The sequence below is a fragment of the Anomaloglossus baeobatrachus genome, chromosome 2 (assembly GCF_048569485.1).
Source record: "Anomaloglossus baeobatrachus isolate aAnoBae1 chromosome 2, aAnoBae1.hap1, whole genome shotgun sequence".
In the NCBI taxonomy this organism is placed as follows: domain Eukaryota; kingdom Metazoa; phylum Chordata; class Amphibia; order Anura; family Aromobatidae; genus Anomaloglossus; species Anomaloglossus baeobatrachus.
In genome coordinates, this window is record NC_134354.1 from 332957475 (window position 1) to 332979821 (window position 22347).

Genomic DNA, 22347 nt, shown 5'->3' on the forward strand with positions numbered 1-22347 from the left:
GCATATATTTAAACCTTACTCTGATAATGCTGAAAACTCCTACTAGGACTTATTTTTGAGTGAGGTCTTATTTTTGGAAAAACATGGTAGTTCATAACTTTACATCATTACCACAGTTAAGTAAAATACAGGACAAGATCATTATCTACACTCCGGGATGGAGGGGGGAGAGGGGGTAGGAACACCTCCTACATGCCCAGGTCAGAATTGTCCTTCTAGCCATAATAGCATAGCATAACATAGCAGTAGTGTCTTTAAAAAGGACAGGGGCTGCTTTATTAATCCTGGCCTGGGAAAAAATGTGCTGAGACTCCTCAATGGAATCGGATACGTAGAGGAACTGGGACAGCACATCTGCTTTGACATTCTTCTATACAAAACGTAACTGTAATTCGAAGTTAAAACAGGCGAAGAAGAGGACCACCATAGCAATATGTTGCCAAGGAGCAGAAGGAACCAGCAGGGAGCAGCAGACCTGGAATCTTCTCTGCCTCCTCTAGAGGTTCTACTTGCAACTTGACTCCTTCCACAGGCAATCGCGCCTGGACTGGCGTAGTGAGCACTGTCTGCCCTACTGGCAAAGTCAGTGTGGTATGCGGATGCACTACGACCTTTCCCAAGTAGTAATGGCCTGTTGGAAAGTTCTTTTTCTCAGGTCCAACGTCTTCTCTTTGGATCATCAGTTAGGAACTGTCCTACTTGGCTCAGGACATTCATTCCCAAGATCACAGTAGGCCCATTCCTGACAGGACCTTTCACCACACAATCCCTTTCCTAGACAGGTCTTTTCCACACACTCGAATCTTCATCCACACTACTCCTGCTACCGGGAAGGGGAGTTTGACAGCGGTCAGTCAGATAGTTGGTACTGCGCTGCAGTGGGTGACATGAGCAAAGTGCTGAAAAAAAAATTCAGGCATGGTGGCTACCTGGGACCTGGTATCCATCAAGCAGTAAATTCATCGCCCTTCAAGTTCAGCCAACGTGGTGGGTCGATTGGCCACAAAATCTTGAATTCAGTTCTCCCCAGTATGTATGCTTCTCTACTGTGGGGCCAGCTAGTTTAACGCCTGCCCGCTCGGTGTGTCTGTTCGAGTGGTGCTGTGCCTGGATAGGTGACCTCTTCCTCCACATGTCCAACACATAAAGCTTCCCCTCTCAGGTCGATTCGGGTGAGGTGGCGTTGGAGGTTCCTCCCATGCTTTGGCTGCCGGTAGACTCTGGTTTCGACTATCTGGAGGGGGGGCGTCCCACGGATACTATTCAATTCTTTCCTCACTTTCCATAACTCTGCCCGCAGCTTTCGGGGCCACTCTGATTTTGTATCTGCTACTTCGGCAGCGGCCACCTCCGAGTGCTGTACCATATTGGTGGCAGCAGGTGCCTCCTTCACTTGTGCTCTTGCCTCCGCACCCACTTTTAAGAAACTCAGGTTGGGGCAACACTGTAGATGGTCTCGCAGGCCAGCCACCATCTGATCTCGCAGTACTGGGTTCCAACCCCCAATATTCTCCATCTGACTTCTGGGTGATATGGGCTGTTACCTCTTGCAAGGCGTTCATGTACTGAGTCACCGTCTCTTTCTCCCTTTGGACCTGCCGGAATAAGGGTATGCTCAGAATCCTCAGGTTAGTGGTGTCACCATACATGTCTTCTAATATCTATATTACTTTTGCCACCAAGCTCTGTTTTGTGGGGGCCTAAACATCACAGCCTGTTGGACTTCTCCGTCCAGCATCAGCCACGTTATCTCTGCCTGCAGGGCCGGCGTCAGGGAATGCATGCACAGCATGCCCTTAAGTCGTTCCACCCAGTCACAAACCACCAAATTTTTCCCTGTGAACTTTGGTAGATTGCTGAAAATAGCACCTACTGGAACATTGTCCCTGGTGACCGTTATTCACAGACTGATCTGCCATCTCTGTGCTGGAATGCTGCCTCCTGCCGACTATGCCAAATGTAACAGTAGGCCTCATATGCAACACACAGAGAAGGATCACACACACACACACACACACACACACATCAGATCGCACACACACACTTCCCACTTACGGCAATACCGATTTCTTCTGGCCATCAGGGGAAGATGGGACGCAATGCAGTGGAACACATGGAGAACTCGGTGGTGAAACGTATCAATGCATTCCACCGTAAGTTTTCTAAGCACTCCACCACATTGCATGCCAGGATTCTCTGCTGACCAGAAGCAATCTGTATCGCCGGATGAGGTGAGTGATTGTGTGTGTGTGTGTGTGTCATCTGATCTTTGTGTGTGTGCTCACAATCTGATGTGTGTGAGTGTGCGATGTGATTATGTGCATGATCTGATGTGGGAATATGGCCCAGGATATCTCCAGAAAGCTCCCTATATCATGGGCCTCTTTACCACCACGCTCCCAGATGGGATTTGCCCATGTCAGGACTAGCCCAAACAGTAGGGAGACTATAAAGGCTATCTTGGTCTGATTCGAAGGAAAGCGATGGGTGTATAATGTGAAGAGCATCTTGCACTGATCAATTAAGCAGTAGCTCTCCTTGGAGTCAATATCATACATAGCACCCTGAAAGTGAAAGCTAGAGCTTAGCAAATCCACCAGAAAAAGGAGCAGTACGCGGGTTCCTCAAAGAGGGGACTGGACAGACATAGAAGAAGCGGGAGACCAGGAAGACTTGCAGTGGACAGATTCTGCAGCTGGATTGCGACCACATTGTCGTCTTGCATCTTCTGGTCCTGACGTTCATGCTGAAAGCGGACGTCCTCGTACAGTACTTGTATACTACACTTGGATCCTTGGTCCTGATTTATCAGCGAGGACCATGCCGTGACCTATCTAGAACACTGATGGGTGTGGACCCACTGCACCTGGAGTAGCATGACTTAGTGACTATCGGATATTTACTAGAGCCTCTGATAAGTGACCATTTGCTTCCAGGAGTCACCTAATTATTAAAGTGAGTCCACCTAACTACAGCTATTCAGTGAAAGCCTCAGAGGTTTGTTTGAGAACATTAGGGATCAAACCGCATCATGAAAACTAAAGAACACACCAGACTGGTCAATGATAAAGTTGTGGAGAAGTGTAAAGCGTAAAGGTCAGGTTATCAAAAATAGCCGAAGCACTGACCATCTCATGGAGCACAATTTAATTTATCATCCAAACATGGAAGGAGTATGGTACAATGGCAAACCTACCAAGACATAGCCGGTCACCTAAACTGACTTCCAAAGGAAGGAAAGCACTAATTTGTGAAGCATTTAAGGGGTCAATAATCACTATGGAAGAGCTGCAGAGATCTACAGCTCAGGTGTCCCAATCAGGCCTTTATATTCCAGGACAAAATCTTAGTGCCATTTTATTTTATTATATCAGCCATGAAAGAGGGAGAGCTGGGCAGTCGGAGTTTGATGGTGTGAAGGGAATGTAAGGAGAGATGAAAATAAAACAAACCTCGAAAAGTAAAAGTGGCAAAGAAGGGGAGGGAAACCGGGAGGGAAAGAGAAAACGGAAAGGAAGACATTGCAGTGAGTTGCAGGTTGTATTGCAGCTAAGCAAAAAGCTACTGTATTTCAAGCATCTTATATAGCAAATGATTTGTTCCTAAATGTGTTTTTGCTTACAGGGAACCAACCAGCAGGATTTTCACATATACAGTACAGGCAGTGCCAATACTAGCACCGGAGACTGTGGTATGCGCATGCGCTGATTCTGGCGCCATTTTACTGAATAGTTGGAGAAAAACTTGAAAATAATACTGCACACACGCCAGCCATGGGGTTAATCTCGGTGGCAGAGGGGAGAGATTTAAATAGAGGGGAGGCGGCAGCCAGGGGAGGGATTATTACTGAAGACCCAACCTACAAAGTCCCTCTCTGATGCACATGTCACTCAACCAATGAACTAAATTCTGGACCGAAAGGTATGATTTCATTCACCATCCTAGTGCCAGAATGGCACTGACTTTATTTAATATGAGAAAATTCTGCTTGTTGGTTCCCTTTAAGTGTGAGTCTTGTGACTCAGTGCCTTTGAATTCAGGGAGTTTAAAAGGAGGGACTTGTACTAATTCACTGTTTGGATTTACTTACTTATATTCCTGTGTTGTATAATCCACCTTAGTAGTATGGGCTTTATTATTGACAATGCCATCATGTGCACATCTTATGATAAAACCTGTGGTGGGAAAGAGCACAAAATCGGGTGACCGTGTCATATGAGGATACAAATAAAGAAAAAGTATGAAAAAGTATGGTAAGGCTCACCCCAGGGGATAGTGTGTTTAAAAAGTACAACTGCTGCCGCCATGTGGCTGGGGTGACACCCAGGAAAGAGTCTGCAGAAGGAAAAAAAACCCAAATACTTTATAGTAGGCTGCGTAGCTCGAAGAACGTTGCTTGCTGTAAAAAAAAAAGTAGAAGGTTCTTTTTATGGACGTGTTTCTTCTCCTTGCAGGACACAGAGAAGCTCTTCTTCCTCGGATTTGCTGACCTTAGGTACATCTCGTTTTGGTACTCGCTCGACAGTGATCAAGGCTTTTTCACGGTCCAGCTTGTAGTCTCTCTTGCAACAGACACTGTAACTTTTCCCAAACCGCTACTCTTGGACAGCATGCAGACAGCATCCCTTCTCTCTCACTTCCCTCAGGTGACCCGACTGCTCCTGTTTCAGCCTAAACATTTCTCCCGCGCTTTCTCCCTTTCCCGCCTTTTTTACGGCTGGGTTACTCCAAGTTCAACGTTCAGAGTGGGTGCACCGGTTAAGCCAGATAGTCCATTATATACAGAAAAGAGAGGAGCTCTCCTCTTAAAGTCATAGTGGTTTAACCGTTTTGTAGGGGTGATACCCCTACAATAGGAGCAGAGGGTAGGCCACATATCAAGGATTAAGACTGAAAGCTTAACCCCTCTATGACCCTGGAAGTACTGGAATTTCCTATTTGGCTTGGGCTTCCCAACCTTAAATGTATTGGTACTTTCTGGCAATGATTTAAAAATGTTAAAAAAAGTTAAAAAATAAACCATGTTCATGGTGTTTGTGGGGTCCGGGTGCACACGTTTATTCATCCAGTTAGGTGCAATTCAATGTATTGTTTATACTTGTTTATACATGTTAAATCTTACTATATATATTGGTTCCTTTAATCATTATAAATATGTCAAAAGAAGCGTGTAAAAAGAAATGTTACAGCATGTACTTACTAATGTTTGAAAAATACCAATACAAAATTTGTTACAAAAAAAGTAAAAAAAAAAAATTGAAAAACTTTTTTTTTTTAATAAATCAGAAAATAAAGAAAAAAATATGCTACCAGCAAACATTTAAAAAAAATAAAATAAATGTAACGTATTTTATATCGCCACGCCTGGATCAACCAGATCTATAAAAGTGTCACATTGATTAACTACTTCAGTGAACAACGTAAAGAAAAACATAGAAAAACAGTTTTTCATCATACATATGACAAAAAAAGTGGAATGAAACGCGATGAAAAATGCACATGTAAGTAAAAATGGTATCACTGAAACCGCCATCTTGTCCCGCAAAAAAGCAAGCTGTCATACAGCTCAGTCAGTGAAATAATAATAAAGTTCTCAGGATACAGAAATGCAAAAACTATTTAGTTTTCTTAAAAATTGCATGGTAAAATTAGGTGAGGATGGAAGACTGGCCGGGGGAATGAAGTGGGTCATCTTAGAGAACCTATCCACCACAACCCAGATGGTGTCATGAACCTCAAAGACAGGCAGTTCCATGAAGAAATCCATAGCAATATGTTGCCAGAGAGCAGAAGGAACCGTCAGGAGCAGGAGTCCAGCAGGCATGTCCTTGGAAGACTTATTTCTGCCACCGTATGAACAGACAGAAACAAAGTCATGGACTTCCTTGGTGAGGGCCACCAAAAGTGGCGAGCAATCAGCTAAGTGAAGTTGCTTATGCCCATTTGGCCAGACAACTTCATTCATGTCCCTGTAGGAAGGCCGCACCGGGCCACTCGGTCGCTGTACTCCTATTCTTATGGATCCCTGTGTGTAGGTATGACTGTGTGGGATGCTTGGCACTCACATGCTTTCCAAGGAGTTCAATTAGCCTTCCTTAGCTTCAATGCTGAGACTGATGTGAAGAAACGAGGCCAGGATTTTAATAACCGTACTCGTTTTACTTGTTCTTATCACCTTCATGGCAGTTGTAGTAACCAACATTCTTTCACCCTATCTGGGGGAATACTCTTTCTTCACGTAAGCTTCCCATAATGGGTATAGCGGCCACTGCCTGTTTTTCTCCGTCAGTTTCCCTCACCTTCCTGACATAGTCCTTGGCACTTCGGCACTGGCTCCTTGTCCCTCTTCCCACTCCTTGTTCATTCCACCCCAGGATGGCTTAACCGAGCCCGTCAGGATGATGTCACTGGTATTACATGCTTCACAGACAACCCTGTATTGTTTGGCTGCAGAAGGTCGCTGTGATTTTTCTGCATAAACTTCTCCTTGATAGGTTAACTCTCTCTCCCTTTTGGACCCTGCAGATATTTTTGCAGTTGAACTGCAAGTCTTTATCTCTCTCCCTGTGTCCATATAATTCTGCATTTTGCCTTGGTTTGTTGCCTGTGATAGTTACATTTTAGCTGTCCAGATTGCAAGCCATTGGCTTGCACTCTCCTGTGGAAACATGTTTTTGTGTTGCTGTCTTTATCCCACCCGATCACTACCTTGGGCTTATTTTAAGGAAAGTTAAGGCCTAGGTATCCTCATCAGCGTATAGGTGTGGAACCTATTTAGGGATGTCAGGGGAGCCAGGGGCCAGCAATTGGCTTCATCAGGGATCTCCATCTTCTCCTCCCTAGTGACAGGGTTTCCCTCTTGCCCCTCCTTTCGCCATTCATTTGGTTTTCTCACATACCAAGCTTGACAGGTGAGCTGTAGGCTCCGGACCTCTAGAGGTGGCCTTGGGTTCTAGGACTGGCCCTCACACCTAGGCCCACGTCCTCTCCTGTTCAAACCGACTCTGCTTCTGGATCCTAAGATGGCTGCTTTTAATACTCTTTCTCCTCCTCTCTTTGCATTCCCTAAAATAGACACCAGATGGCAACATTTCTGCCTTTATACTAAAACCTATAACTAATACATATACCGGGTTTTTCCAAAAATAAGGCACTGTGTTATATTTTTTTCCCCCCGAAAAAAGCGCAAAGGCTTATTTTCAAATAAGTCTTATTCTTGGGGAAACACGGTTGGGGGTAAGTTTGCCCCCCTTCCCTGAAAAACAGACCCCTCCTTCCCAGGAGAATCATACCAGATGTCTGCATGGCTCCCAGGTCCTCCTGTGAACCTCAACGGGCGCTCCCAGTAGGTATGCTGCACTCTGTTCTCCTCTGCTTCTGGCCAACACACTCACATACATCAGATGATACACACACAATCTGTCATGCTCGCCACCGGGAATGAGACGGCGAGCGCAGGGAGAGTGCATCCCGAGAGGTGAAGTGGATATATTGGACCACAGGGGGGGACCATGACCCACCCAAACAAGGGAAGTGCGACATCCAGGGACTGTGGCAGTTGAGCCGGGGCTAGGGGTGACTGGCAAGGTCAGACAGGACTGGCACAGGAACACAGTACATTTCAGGAACAAATCAGGATCAGGCTGGTCCCAGGACGCAGAAACACATACAGGGCAGAGCAGAGACACTGGCTAGTCCCGGCAACAGAACAGACAGGAAAGAAGACACAAAGTCATCAGGCAAAGTTCCAGAGATTGGGCAGAGGTCGTCAGACACCAGACATCGGGCATGGCTCCAGAGATCGGGCAGAGGTCGTCAGACACCAGACATCGGGCATGGCTCCAGATATCGGGCAGAGGTCGTCAGACACCGGACATTGGGCAAGGCTCTAGACATTGGGCAGAGGTCGTCAGAGACCGGACATCGGGAAGGCTCCAGACATCAGGCAGAGGTCGTCAGACACCGGACAGCAGGCATGTCCGGCATGGACTGCATCAGGGCGCCACAGGAACAATAAGCACAGACCGCAGCAGGGCAATGTAGGCTCAGCAGGCATGGACCACAGAAGGGCAGTGCAGGCTCAGCTGGCTTGGACCGCAACAGGGTGGTGCAGGCACAGCGGGCTTGGACCGCAACAGGGTGATGCTGGCCAGCGGGCTTGGACCGCAACAGGGTGGTTCAGGCACAGCAGGCGCTCCAGACGTCAGGTATAAAACACAAACAGGACTTTATTCACAGAAACAGGACACAGCAGGGTTTAAGGTGCAGAAAACAGCAGGAATTCAGGAACAGGACACAAATTGGTACCAGAGGAACACATGTCAAGGACAGGTCCAGGGCAGACATCAGCATACCAGAACTATAGCAGTCAGGAGTGGAGCTGGGTATGGGCAGATCAGAGCAATAAGGCAGGACCAACACAGGACTAGGTTAGGTAACCTAAACAAGGTGCTCGGCCCCACCCATGAGGGAAAAGTAACTTTTATACCAGATGCCTGACAGCCATAGGCTGGGGACACCAATTCAAGGTGCATGCACTACCCAATATAAGCGGGGAAGGTGAGAGTGCGCACCCTAGGCTTCAACCAGGACCCCAGCTGGACAAGCTCAGGACCTGGGACCTAGATATCGAACACACGTGGATGGCTGTATGGGACAGCAGAGGACCAAACAAAACGTGAGTGGCAGTGCAGCAGAGCAGAGAACTGTGCAAGCAACCAAAAGAAAACAGCAACGGTATCCCAGCTGAGTAGGAGGGAGGAGAGTGCAGAGACATTGGCGCAAGTGTGCCGCCCCCGTGCCAGCAGCCGGTTGCTGCTCGGATCCGGGCCTTCAGTGGTGGTGGCTCGAGGGTCTCCGGACCCGGGGGTCTCGCGGACACGCCGAATAAAATGGGGACGTAGATGTACGGGCTAGGCCGTAATAAGTTTGTGACGCCACCCACGGTGTGTAGTGAGGTGGGACACCACGGCTGCTGTTATGGGGCACCCAGGGGAGATGTTGTGCAGCAAGTTGTTAACCCCTCCATGGGCAGGGATGGTGGCCCCGGGACCGTAGAGGGTGCTGGTGTACTCACGGTCAGTAAAACACGCAAGTCTCTGGTAAACCAAGGTGGTGGTGGCCGGTGCCATGGCCGGTTGCATTCGGGATCCCCCACCCGGCTGGTGGTCTCTATCCTTTTTCTGCACTGTTTAAGTAGAAAAGACTTCCCAGTTTGAAACGTAGGAGTCCACTCCCGGCTGGATGTGGCCTAAGGAGCCATGCCCGCAGACGCTGGCCCGTGGGTTCTATGGGCCTTGGCGGTGACCTCTTATCCCTAATCGGTGGGCTGTTGTCTTCTATGAGGGACTTTGAATGGGACAGGACCTCTAGTCCTGGCCTCAATCGGTTAATTAACCAGTTCCACTTGTTTCTGGCTTCTGGCATCAGGGTCCGAGTACCCCCCTTCGTGCTACGGTTTCCGGGTCGGTTCCCCGTGTCAGTACCGGCGGGCTACAACCCTGGCCCGGTCCACCTCGGTTCCACTGAGCTGTCTTCCCATCTCCTGCTGACGGAGACCATCGTCTGCCTCCTAGCCAAGGTAGCAGGGCTCCTACCCTGGCACCGCTCAACTTAGACTTGACTGTTGGAGCTACCCCTAGCTCCAGCCCACACTCCTCTCCAAACTGAACTCTAACACTCAACTGACTGTTTTTCCCGCTCCGGGCTGTCTGGACCTCTGGGTGGGTGTGTTCCAACCGCCTGGTCACGCCCACTGGTGTGTCTGTCTGTCCCTAAGGGAGGTGACTAGGGTTTAATGGTTGGCTGTGTGTTTCCTAGTGAGGGAAGGTGATATGCAGGGGCCTATTTGTGACTACCTGGTTTTGCCAGGGCATCACACTAGGACACATGGATGCGTTCCACCACACTGCATCCCAGGATTCTCTGCCAACTAGTAGTAATCAGTATCGTCAGATGTGGTGAGTGTGTGTGCAATCTGATCTGTGTTTGAGATCCGAAGTTTCTGTGTGCACGCAATCTGATGTGTATGGGTGTCTGATCTTATTGTGTACGCGATCTGATGTGTGTGGGTGTGCGTTTCTATAATGAAGTATCTTGCAGTATCCTTTAACTTTTTTAGCTGCATGGACACTTTATTATTAAACCGCAACTAGGGCTTATTTTTGGGGTAGGGCTTATAATTAAGTCTTACGCCGAAAATGCTAAAAACTCCTGCTAGGGCTTTTTTTGGAGGGAGGTCTTATTTTTGGAAAAACACAGTAGTTTATAACCTTACATCATTACCACAGTTAAGTAAAATACAGGACAACATCATTACGTACACTCTAGGATGGGGGGGTTCGAGTACCTCCTACATTGCCAGGACAGAATAGTCCTTCTAGCCATAGGGACAAAACTCTAGCCTGGAGTAATGTCTATAAAAATGACAGGGGCTGCTTCAATAATTCTGGCAGAGGAAATAATGTGCTGAGACTTCTCAATTGAATCGGATACGTAGAAGAACGAGGACAGCACATCTGCTTTGACATTCTTCTCCACAGGACCTAACCGTAATTCGACATTAAAACAGCAAAGAAAAGGGCCCACCTGGCCTGACGAGGATTCTACCCCTGTTAGACTGCAGGAAGGTCAGATTCTTATTTTCCTTCCAGTAGATGTTGCCACTCTTCGAGCGCCAGCTTAGTGGCCAGAAGCTCTTGATTACCAATGGTAAAGGTTCGCCTGAACAGTTTGGAGATAAAAAAAAATGCAACAGACAGATTTCCCTGAATATTTTTTGCAGGAGAACCACCCAAGTACCAGTAGAAGAGGTATCAATCTGCAAGAGAAACTGCTTTTTGGGAACAAGGTGGTGCAGAACCAGACCACTAGCAATGCCCTTTTTCAAATGCTGGGAGGCCGACATAGCTGTCTTTGACTGGACTTTGGTATTGGCTTCCTTCTTGGTTAAGGTGGAAATGGGTGCGGTGCCATGAGGGACGAGAACTGTGAAATAAGTTGTGTGTAGAAATTGGCAAAACCCATGAACCACTGTAAGGTTCACAAACCTTAGGGACAAGGCCAAGAGAGAACATCAGAAACCTTTTCAGGATCCATTTTGGAGGTCCAAGCTGGAAACTATGTAACCGAGCAAAGGTGAGGAATTCTTGAATGTACATTTGGATAGCTTGTCAAACACATTGTTCTATTGTAGACACTGCAGAACCTGACAAACGTTCCTTCTATGGGTGGACAACTCAGGAGAGAAATCGGAATATCATCCAAGTACACAAACACGGAAACGTAAACGAGAGCCCGGGAGATGTCATTAACGAATTCCTGAAACACTGTGGTCGCTTTGCACAGACCAGAAGGCATAACAAGATATTCATAGTGACCATCACGGGTATTAAAGGCTGTTTTCAATTCATCACATTTGCCGATACGAATCAGATTGTTAGCCCCTGATAGATCCAATTTAGAGAAGATCTCCACTCCACAGATTCTATCCAACAGTTTGGAAATCAAAGGCAGGGATACTTGTTTTTAATAGTGATTTTGTTAAGCCTTCAATAGTCAGATATAGGGAACCATCCTTCTTAGATACAAAGAAGTAGCCAGCTCCAGTCAGAGAAGAGAGTTTAGGATGAATCCTTTGGCCATGTTTTCTTGAATGTATTCGGATATTGTCTGAGTCTCAGCTAGAATGAATGGATACACCGGACCCTGCGTAGGTAAAGTACCAGGTAGAAGATCGTCAGGACAGTCATAAGGTCTGTGGACTGGCAAGATCTTAGCCTCTCAGCCTTCTTTTCATAGAAGACATCTATAAAGGAACAATAATGGACATGCAGGGAAGCAAGGTTCAAAGGCAAGGAGAGTGGAGTCTTGGTTTGGCAAGGCAGTTGGCAGCACAAAACAGTCCCCAGTAAAGCACCTGACCAGTTGACCAGCTCATGAATATGCAGCAATGGAAGACCCAAGGGAATAGAATTTACAGATCTCGGTAGCACAAATAACATTTTGTTAGAATGCAGGGCTCCGATCCGCAACATGACAGGCAGCATAATAATTTGAATAGGCTCTGCCAGCAGTTGTTTGTCAATGGAGGAAATAGTCAGGGGATGGTCCAGCTGTTATGTAGGGAGCTGAAGTCACTGGACCAGATTCTGATGGACGAAGGTGGCCGCGGAGTTGGAATGCAGATGGGCAGCTGTGGAGATAGATGTTTCCTAACAGGCCAGAGTAACTTTGGTCAGTAGATTTCAAAAATAATTACCCTCAACTACTGTAGAGTTGTCTCTCCAACCAACCCTAAACACTAGAGTTTCCTGGTCTCACGGGGCACATGCGAACAAAATGTCCATTACCTCAACAGTGTGTACATACATTCTTTGTACCCCTGCTGTTGTTCCTGCACAATAGAGCTTAGCCCATGGAGTCCATGCTCTGCCTTACACACAAAAGGGATGAAACAGCTGAGAAGCTGCGGCCTGGAATCTCGAATACGGCCTAAGACATCTCCAGAAAGCTCCCTATATCATGGGTCTCTGTACAACCACACTCACAGATGGAATTTTCCCATGCCAGGACTTATCCGAACAGTAGGGAGACCATAAAGGCTATCTTAGTATGATTCGAAGGAAAGAGATGGGTGTGTAGTGTGAAGTGGATCTTGCACTGATGAATGAAGCTGTAGCTCTCCTTGGAGTCAATATCGTCGTGCCCTAGAAGGGCAAGCTAGAGCTTAGCAAATCCACCAAAAAATAGAGCAGTACGTGGGTCACTCAGAATGGCAGACTGGCCAGACATAGAAGAAGCAGGAGACCAGGAAGACTTGAGGTGGACAAATCCTGCAGAAGGATTGCAACCACATTGATGGCCTGCATCAGCTGGTCCTGACATTCATGCTGAGAGCAGACCTCCTCGTACACTACTTGTATACTAGACTTGGTATCCTTGGTCCCGATTTGTCAGTGGGTTCCATGGCATGATCTAACTATAACATTGATGGGTGTGGAGATACTGCGCCTGAAGTGGCATGACTAAGTGACTGTTGGACATTTACTAAAGCCTCTGATGACTGACCATTTGCTTCCAGAAGTCACCTAATTAGTAAATTGAGTCCATCTAACTACAGCTGTTTTGCGAAAGTCTCAGAGGTTTGTTTGAGAACATTAGGGATCAAACAGCATCATGAAAACTAAAGAAAACACCAGACAGGTCAAGGATAAAGTATGGTACAATGCAAATCTACCAAGACATGGCCGGTCACCTAAACTGACCTCCAAAGGAAAGAAAGCACTAATTAGTGAAGCAGCTAAGAGGTTGATCATTACTATGGAAAAGCTGAAGAGATCTGCAGATCAGGTGGAAGAATCTGTCCCAATCAGGCCTTTATATTCCAGTCCAAAATCTTAATCAATGCCGTTTTATCTTATTATATCAACTATGAAAGAGAGAGAGAGCTGGGCATTCGCAACCACAAAAGGAGGAGGGCTTAGAAAGTGAAGGAGCCATAAGGACAAACAATTCAAGTAGACATTTTCCCAGATAATTTTCCAAAAAGAAGACATATTTGCCTAATAGTAATAAATAGTATTTCCACAGTGATTAGCACATCACAATCAAGTGTGCAGTAGCACAGGACAGAGTGAAGTAGAGAAATTGAGGGAGTTTGAGGGTGGGAAGGGAATGTAAGGAGAGATGAGAATAAAACAAACCTCAAAAAGTAAAAGTGTCAAAGAAGGGGAGACAAACCGGGAGGGAAAAAGAAAGGAAGTCATCACAGTGAGTTGCAGGTTGTATTGCAGCTAACCAAAAAGCAACTGTATTTTAACCATCTTATATAGCAAATGATTTGTTACTAAGTGTGTTTTTGCTTACAGGGAACTAGCAGAATTTTCCCATATATAGTACAGGCAGTGCCATACTGGTGCCGGAGACTGTGGTATGCGCATGTGTAGCGCCCCTGAAGCCATCAGGATGCTACAAGGTTCTGCATCCTTACCAAGATGCAGGACCTACCCCGTCAGGGACCCAGAACCCCTGTGCCGGTAACACAAAAAACCCAGGTAATCACAAATCCCCCATGCAATGGTACTTAGCTAGGGTGGGACCAATAGATGGCCGCCTAGAGGTGGAGCCAATCCAGTCCACTAGTTGACCAGGTGGGAGGGGCAGAATGTGGACAGTGATAACACAGGTAGTCAGTAGTTAAAACTACAGTGACTGTGGAGAGTGAGGAGAACAGAGTGGACAGCAGGAGCGTGAAGGTGTGACTGATCAACGTCCTGATTCGGGTTGACGGTAACCTGGTACCCAGGAGAAATGGTTGCCATCGGAGTACTGTGGAGCACTCCCGGAACTACGCACCGACGGGGTACAGGACCCTAGGATAGGAAAGAGCTCCAAGCCGACCTGTTAACACCTGCACAGCAAAGGGGACAGACTCAGACCTTGCTGACCCTAAAGAATCCGAAGACTCAGTAGCAAAGGGAGAACCAGGGACAGGACCAGAGACTCCAACCCCACAGGGTTCACACTACCGTCAGGTGGACAGAAGTGGACAAACCACAGAACGGGGACCCCCGGTGTTCTATACCACGGGGCAGGTGCAGGGGAGGAAGGTACCAGAGAACCAGACTGGCACTGGGACGAAGGGGACCTGGAGGCGAAACCAGCCGGACTCGGGCAACCAGCTAACATCTCAAGTGAGTAAACCAGTTGCACTTAATACCTGTCTGGACTCCCTTCTTCCGATGCCTACTGCACCATACACCCGCTATAGCAATACCCTACTTGCGGAGGGACTACCATACTAGCTGCTAATACCACCAGCCCAAGTAGAGATATTCTGCAGCGGCGGCTCCCTATACTTAGCCGCAACACCGCAAGTGGCGTCACGAATAAACTTTATTCAACAATCCCCTGTAAATATTTCCATTAAAAAAAGGGCCCAGGGCACAGAACAGAGTACCCATATCCCTGGGTGCTACACATGTGTGATGCCCTGGCAAAACTAGGTAGTAACAGAGGTTGTAAAAATCTCTCAGGTACAAGACTCCATCCTCCTTGGCTTTCCAACACAAAACCCACACCCAGGTGCACAACACCAGCCAGTAAAGCCTAGTCACCCCCCATGACAATAGGGGCACACCAGTGGGTGGGACCAGGCGGATGGGAGCGCCCACCTAGGGGTCCTGAGGGGGAGGGAACACGTTAGTTAGTGGAGGAGAGGAGTCTGAGTCAGACAGTGAAGAGAACAGTACTGACAGTTGAAGTGTCAGCGGAGTCAGGGGTTGGGGCCCCTGGACTGACAGACTGGGTGGTAGACGTCAAGGAGGACCACAGGCGATGGAAATCCGGTCGCGGGAGACCTTAAGTGGACCGGGGCAGGGTTGTAGCCTGCGGGTGCCGACAGCGGGAATCCGGTCCGGAGGCCATGCACAGTCGGGGTGCCTGGACCCTAGGGTGAGGAAGGTTTCAAGCCCCTTGTCAATTGACCAGCCGGGGACAAGGTTTCAGACCTTGTTCCACACTAAGCCCAGAGAGCTAAACGGAAGCCCAACGCAGGGAATAGGGTGTCCGCCAGAACCCACAGAGATCCCAAGGGTCAGATTTCACGGGCCACAGCTCCCAACATACAAAGTACCTGGAGTGGACTTCCCCGTTTCAAGCGGAGTCATCCCATTGAAGACACAAACACTGAGTGCAGGAGGAAGGGACCCCTGTTTGCTACACCAGGGTGTGGGACCCGAGTACACCCACTGGAGGCAACCGGTCACTGGCAATTTGGTTTACCACTGGACTCTGTGTGCAATTCTTGGAACTGTGAGTACACCATCCATCCCCGGTCCAACCCTGCATGACACTCTCCGCAGCCACCACTCCCGTTCACCTGGGCCCCAGGACTACACCTTCCCTACCCGTGGAGGGGATTCCATCCTGCTGCCATGGCCCATCGGCCCCGGGCGTCCGATTACCAGGCAGCGGCGGTGCTACCAACTCTCACCACAACCCACGGGTGGCGTCACTGACAAACTGTTTTCCTGTAAATACCCTCCTTCCTATGGTTGTGAGGATGGACGGCTTTACGAGCCCGGGTCCGGCTACCACTCGAGCCACAGTAACGAACCCGGATCCGAGCAGCCCCTGTAGCGGCCTGGCCCCGTCCGCAATACATGCGCTGATTCTGGTGCCATTTTACTGAATAGTTGGGGAAAAACTTGACAAAATCCTGCTTGTTGGTTCCCTTTAAGTGTGAGTCTTGTGATTCAGTGACTTTGGATTCAGGGAGAATAAAAGGAGGGACTTGTACTAATTCACTGTTAGTGTTTACTTATTTTTATTCCTGTGTTGTATAATCTACATTAGGCATATGGTCTTTATTGTTGACAATGCCATCATGTGCACATCTTATGATAAAAGCTGTGGTGGGAAAAAGTGCACAAAATAGGATGACCATGTCATAAAAGGATAAAAATCTAGAAAAAATATGGCAAGGCTCACCCTAGGGGATAGTGTATTTAAAAAGTACAACTGTTGCTGCCATGTGGCTGGGGGTGGTCCCCAGGTAGGATTCAGCAGAAGGAAAAAAGCCCAAACACTTTATAATAGGCTGCGCAACTGGAAGAACGTTGCTTGATGCAAAAAAAAGTAGAAGGTTGTTTGTTTGGACGTGTTCCTTCTCCTTGCAGGACACAGAGAAGCTCTTCTTCCTCAGATTTGCTAACCTCAGGTATGTCTCGGTTCGGTACTCGCTCGACTGTGATAAGGGCTCTCTCACGGTCCAACTCACAGTCTCTCTTGCAGCCTACACCGCACCTTTTCCCAAACTGCTGCTCTTGGACAGCATGCAGGCAGTGTCCCTTCTCTCACACTTCCCTCAGGTGACCCGACTGCTCCTGTTTTAGCCTAAACTTTTCTCCCGCTCTTTCTCCCTTTCCTGCCCTTTTTGTGGCTGGGTTAGTCCAAGTTCACAGTTCAGAGTGGGAACGCCGGTCAAGCCGGCCAGTCCATTACATACAGAAAAGAGAGAAGCTTTCCTCTTAAAGTTATAGTGCTTTAACCATTTCGTAGGGGTGATACCCCTACATTAGGAGCAGAGGGCAGGCCAAATAGGTGTTGGCAGTGGTGGATTCAATATTATAAGAGCAGACAGGGCAATCTGTCACAAAAAAGGGTCGCCGAACAGTCTGTTGTCTTCCTAGTGCTCAAGTTCAACACATTGTGAATTGTGTTGACAGATTACTAATGGGCTGTTGAGGACCCAGCATTCATGGTACATATCAGATTCAGCACCCATGACAAAATTAAAGGTAAGTCAAAGGTCCTTAAAAAATGTTTCAAGGATTAAGACTGAAAGCGTAAACCCTCCATGATCCTAGAAGTACTGGAACGTCCTATTTAGTGTGGGCATCCTGACCTTAGATGAACCGATACTTTCTGGCAATTGTGCGCACACAGGAGCAATGCCCACATGATCGGTGCCAGGAGCTTGGCTTACATGAAAGCCAAGCCCCGGCTGTCACAGCCAGGGACAGTCCCCATGCAGTCCTTAGCTATTTAACCCCCTAAATATTGTGATTGATATAGATTGCAGCATTTAATGGCCTGGGAGAGTAAGGGTATTCCCTCTGCCATCCAAATGGAAAGCCCATAACGTCATTGCAAGAGCCCGATCGTTGCCATGGTGACCTGAGGTGGCCATGATGACCTCCGGGTCACCCAGCTACAGAAAGCCACTGAGATTATGCCAGGAGCTTGATTTCAGAGGCTTATGTTAGTGCAGCGATCTGGGCAATAAAAGGTAATGTACCATAAAGGGACAAAGCAAAATATGTTAAAGTAAAAAAAAAAATTGTAAAACCTTTTATTTTCCGATTTTTTTTTAAAAAAAAAAAAGGAGAAAAAATGTGCTTATCAATAAATATGTACAAAAAAAACAAAATAAAAAATTACACATATTTGGTATCGCCATGCTTGGTTCAACCAGATCTATAAAACTGTCACACTAATTAACCTCTTCAGAGAACACCATAAAAAATATAGAAAAAACTTTTTTCATCATACAACTGACAAAAAAGTGGAATCAAACGCGATCAAGAATGCACATGTAAATAAAAATGATATCACTGAAACCACCATTTTGTCCTGCAAAAAACAAGCTGCCATACAGCTCAGTCAGTGAAAAAATAATAAAGCTTTCAGAATACAGAAATGCAAAAACTATTTTTTTCCTATAAAATTGTTTTTATGTTGTACAACTGTCAAAGCATAAAAAATTATAAATGTTGTATTGTGGTAATTGTACTGACTCGAAGAATAAAGCTGTCTTATTATTTTTATGACATGACGAATGGCGTAAAAAACCCCCAACAATTCATGAATTTCTGTTTCTTCTTGATTCTGCCTCACAAGAAGTGGAATAGGAAGCGATCAAAAATATTATGTGCTACAAAAAGGTACCAATAAAAACTCCAACTCATGCCGCAAAAAGCAATCCCTCACATGACTGTTGGCATAAAAATAAAAAGCTATAGATTTCAAAATTCAGTGATGCAAAAAAACTTTATTTTGTAAATTAACTGACAGAGAGGTGTAGTTTCCAAAATGTGGTCACTTGAGGGGGTTTCTGCTGTTGTAGCACTTAGGGGCTCTGCAAATTGAGTCCACTTATGATTCTACCGTGTTTTTCTAAAAATAAGCCCTCCCCCAAAAATAAGCCGTAGCAGGGATTTTCAGCATTTTTAGAGCAAGGCTTAAATATAAACCCTCCCCTGAAAATAAGCAAATAAGCGCTAGACGCGATCAATAATGAAGTGTCCATGCAGCTAAAAAAGTTAGATACTGCAGAACACTTCATTATACACAGTGGGCACCCTGTAATCACACTCTCCCGACGCTGAGCGGCAGGACCTGCAGTGATCGCACCCCCGCACATATCAGCTCTCACACACACACACAATCAGATCTCTCACACACGCATCCGATCTCACACACAAACATCAGATCACACACACAATCAGATCACACACATAATCAGATCGCACACACAAACATCGGCTCACACACATAAACATCAAATCAAACACACAAACATCGCATCACACACACATCGGATCGCACACATACTCACCACATCCAGTGACACCGATCTCTTCTCACTGGCAGAATCCTGAGAGGCTGTGTGGTGGAGCGTAAGGACCTGCCGCAACAGGACCTGCAGACACTCGTGACTTCCTCCCATCATTCCCTGTGGCTAGAAGCACTGGATGTGATGTGTGTGTGTGTGCGCGCGCATGTGTGCGATCTGCTGTGTGTGTCAGCCAGAAGCAGGGGAGGACAGCGTGCAGCACCCACCGGAGATCACAGAAGGACCTGGGAGCCACGCAGACGTCCGGGTCTGGCAAGTATGAGTCTCCTGGGAAGTGGAGGGGTCTGCTTTTTTGGGGGGTACACTTACCCCCCAATTGTGTGTCTCCAAGAATAAGACCTTCTCCAAAAATAAACCCTAGTGTTTTATTGGGGGGGGGGGGCAAAAAAAAATATAAGACCGTGTCTTATTTTTGAAAAAACACAGTAGGAAAATATGTGCTCTAAAAGTCAAATGGCACTCATACCCTTCCGAGTCCTGCCATGTAGCCAAACAGAGCTGCGCAGTCACGTGGGGTATTGCCAAGTTCAGGAGAAATTGAGTAACACATTTTGGGGCCTTCTTTTACATATTCCCTCTGTGAAAATTGGAAGTCTGGGGCTAAATCAACATATTAGTGGTAAATATGTACAGTAATTATTTTTTATTTACTGCCTAATAGTATAAAATTTTGTGTCACACCTGTGGTGTCAATATGGTCACTGCACCCCTAGATGAATTCGTTGAGGATTATATCGTCTCACTTCTGAGGTATTTCTGCTGTTCTGGCATTTTAGGGACTCTGCCAATGTGACGTGGCATTCATACCATACCAACTAAATCTGAACTCCATTACGACTCTCCTTCGCTTCTTTACTTTGTGCTGTGCCTCAAATGTAGCTTTCAACCACATATAGGATATTGGCAAACTCAAGAGAAATTCTGTAACAAATTGCACTGTCTATTTTCTCCTGTTAGTTACCCTCGTGAAAATGAAACATTTGGGGTTAAAGCAATATTTTTTGTAATAAAAATGTATTTTTTAATTTTCATGGCTCAACATTATAGATATCTTTGAAGCCCCTGGGGGCTCAAGGTGCACACCACACATCTAGATAAATTCTTTGAGGGGCCAAGTTTCCAAAATGGGGTCACTTGTGGGGATTTCCACTTTAGGCACATCAGGGGCTCTCCAAACAAGATATGACGTCCGCTAATAATTCCAGGTTCAAAAAGTCAAATGGTGTTACTTCCCTTCTGAGTCAAGCCTTGCGCCCAAACAGTAGTTTTCCATCATATATGAGTATTATTGTACTCATGAGAAATTGCACAACAAATTATATGGTGCATTTTTTCCTGTTACTCTTGTGAAAATGAAAGATGTGGTGTTATGAACGTCGTCTGTGTGAGTGCTGTTCTGAAGCTCCCTCTGGTGGCCAGGAATGGTAGTGGAGCTAAATCTGAGCCATTGACTCAGACAGGTGTCGGTGTTAATTGGGAATTGGGGAAGTCCTATTGCAGACAAGTCTGGTCTATATAGGAGATTACTTTCTGTCCGGCTGATGCCGGTTATAATTGTATGTTCCCTGTCTCTGTTCCTGGCCTGGAGATTTGTCCTTCCCTGTATCCCTGAGCAAGACTTCTGCAGATAAGTTTCAGTTTTGCCTTAGTTTCTTGTTAACACCTTAGTGTGTTGTTTTTCCTTGTTTTGCTGTGTATCTGTTTTCTTGCATGTGAAGCTTTGTTTCAATTGTGCTGTGAGCATGGGGGTTTCCCCTGTGCTGGCTTTCCTGCAGGAAAAGGGATTTTTATCCCTGTCTGATTTGATTATTTGCTCTTCTGTATTTTCGTGTTCTTTTTTGGTATTTTGTCTCTCCCATTATTTACAGGAGTACCTGGTATAGTGGGGGTGAGGTCGTATGACCTCCAGGGCCATTTTTACTATCAGGAGTTTGGTATTTTTCTATAGGGATTTTGCACTGACCACAATCAGTTCCTTTCCTATGCTTTGTATCAAGTTAGTTGGGCCTCACCTTTGCTAATTCTATTTTTCCTATCTGAGTATTGTGTTTTTCTATATCACCGTAATCTTTATATGTGGGGGGCTACCTACTCCTTTGGGGACTGCTCTGAGGCAAGGTAAATTTCCTCATTTCATTCTGTGAGGCGTAGCTAGTTTCTCAGGCTGTGACGTGGTGTCTAGGTTTTTAGGAATGCTCCACGGCTACTTCTAGTGTTGTTTGATAGTGAGGGGATTGCAGTCGGCCCAGGATCCAATTACTCCTGTTTCTTGGTGTTTTTTCACCAATGGGTGTTTTTTGTAATCTTCCACGGTTACCGGATCATAACAGTATAACCAGCCTACAAAAGAAAAAAGTACCCAAAAGAAGAGAAAATATTTTTTTTATCTCCATTTATTTTTCCTCTTTTTGTTTGGGTACCGTGGAAGATTTTTTGTTGACATGGATACAACGCAGTTGTTTGAGCGTGTTGAGTATCTCTCCTCTGAGGTCCAGGCAATTTCAGCTTACATTAGACAGAATCCTGTTTCAGAACCTAAAATTCCCGTTCCATAATTTTTCTCGGGAAATAGATCTAAATTTTTGAATTTCAAAAATAATTGTAAATTGTTTTTTGCCTTAAGGCCTAAGTCCTCAGGAAGTCCCATGCAGCAGGTTCAGATTGTCATCTACTTTTTGCGCGGTGACCCTCAGGACTGGGCTTTTTCATTGGATCCTGATGATCCGATTCTTGCTAATCTGGATTCCTTTTTCAAGGCCCTGTTATTGTTGTATGATGAACCCAATGTTGTTGATCAAGCAGAGAAAGCCTTGCTGGCTTTGATTAAGGTTCAGGATCCCGCTGAAGTTTTTTGTCAGAAATTCAGAAAGTGGGTGGTCTTTACCAAGTGGAATGATTATGCTCTTGCGGCATTTTTTCATGAGGGTCTCGCGGATGCAGTGAAGGATGTTATGGTGGGATTTCCTACTCCTTCTGGTCTCAATGCCTCTATGACTTTGGCTATGCAGATTGATAGGCGTTTACGCGAACAGTTTTCAGAGCCTATGCAATGTGATAAGGTGTTTTCTAATGCTGAGCAGCAGGGTTTTAGACGGAAAAATAAGTTGTATTTCTATTGTGGTAACGCGTCTCACACTATTTCTGTCTGTCCTAAACCGGGAAAAGAGATTTGCTCATTCATGTACTGTGGGTAATGTGCAACCTAAATT

The 22347-nt window shown here is 46.3% G+C and overlaps 1 protein-coding gene across 4 annotated transcripts in view; it reads left to right on the forward strand.

Moving 5' to 3' along the window:
- The first annotated feature begins 16554 nt into the window (after window positions 1-16554).
- LOC142289978 (peptide methionine sulfoxide reductase MsrA-like) overlaps window positions 16555-22347 on the forward strand; it is an 89982-nt gene continuing 84189 nt past the window's right edge. The window contains exons 1-2 of one of the 4 annotated variants that reach the window (XM_075333922.1): window positions 16645-16720; window positions 17229-17300. Coding sequence is in view for 1 of the 4 variants with exons in the window: in XM_075333924.1 (XP_075190039.1) it covers window positions 16627-16720 (94 nt within the window). In the remaining 3 variants the exon portion in view is untranslated. Of the gene's footprint in view, window positions 16721-17228; window positions 17301-19367; window positions 19391-22347 lie in introns of those variants that run through there. The other 3 variants (XM_075333924.1, XM_075333921.1, XM_075333923.1) reach the window with 3 other exon arrangements.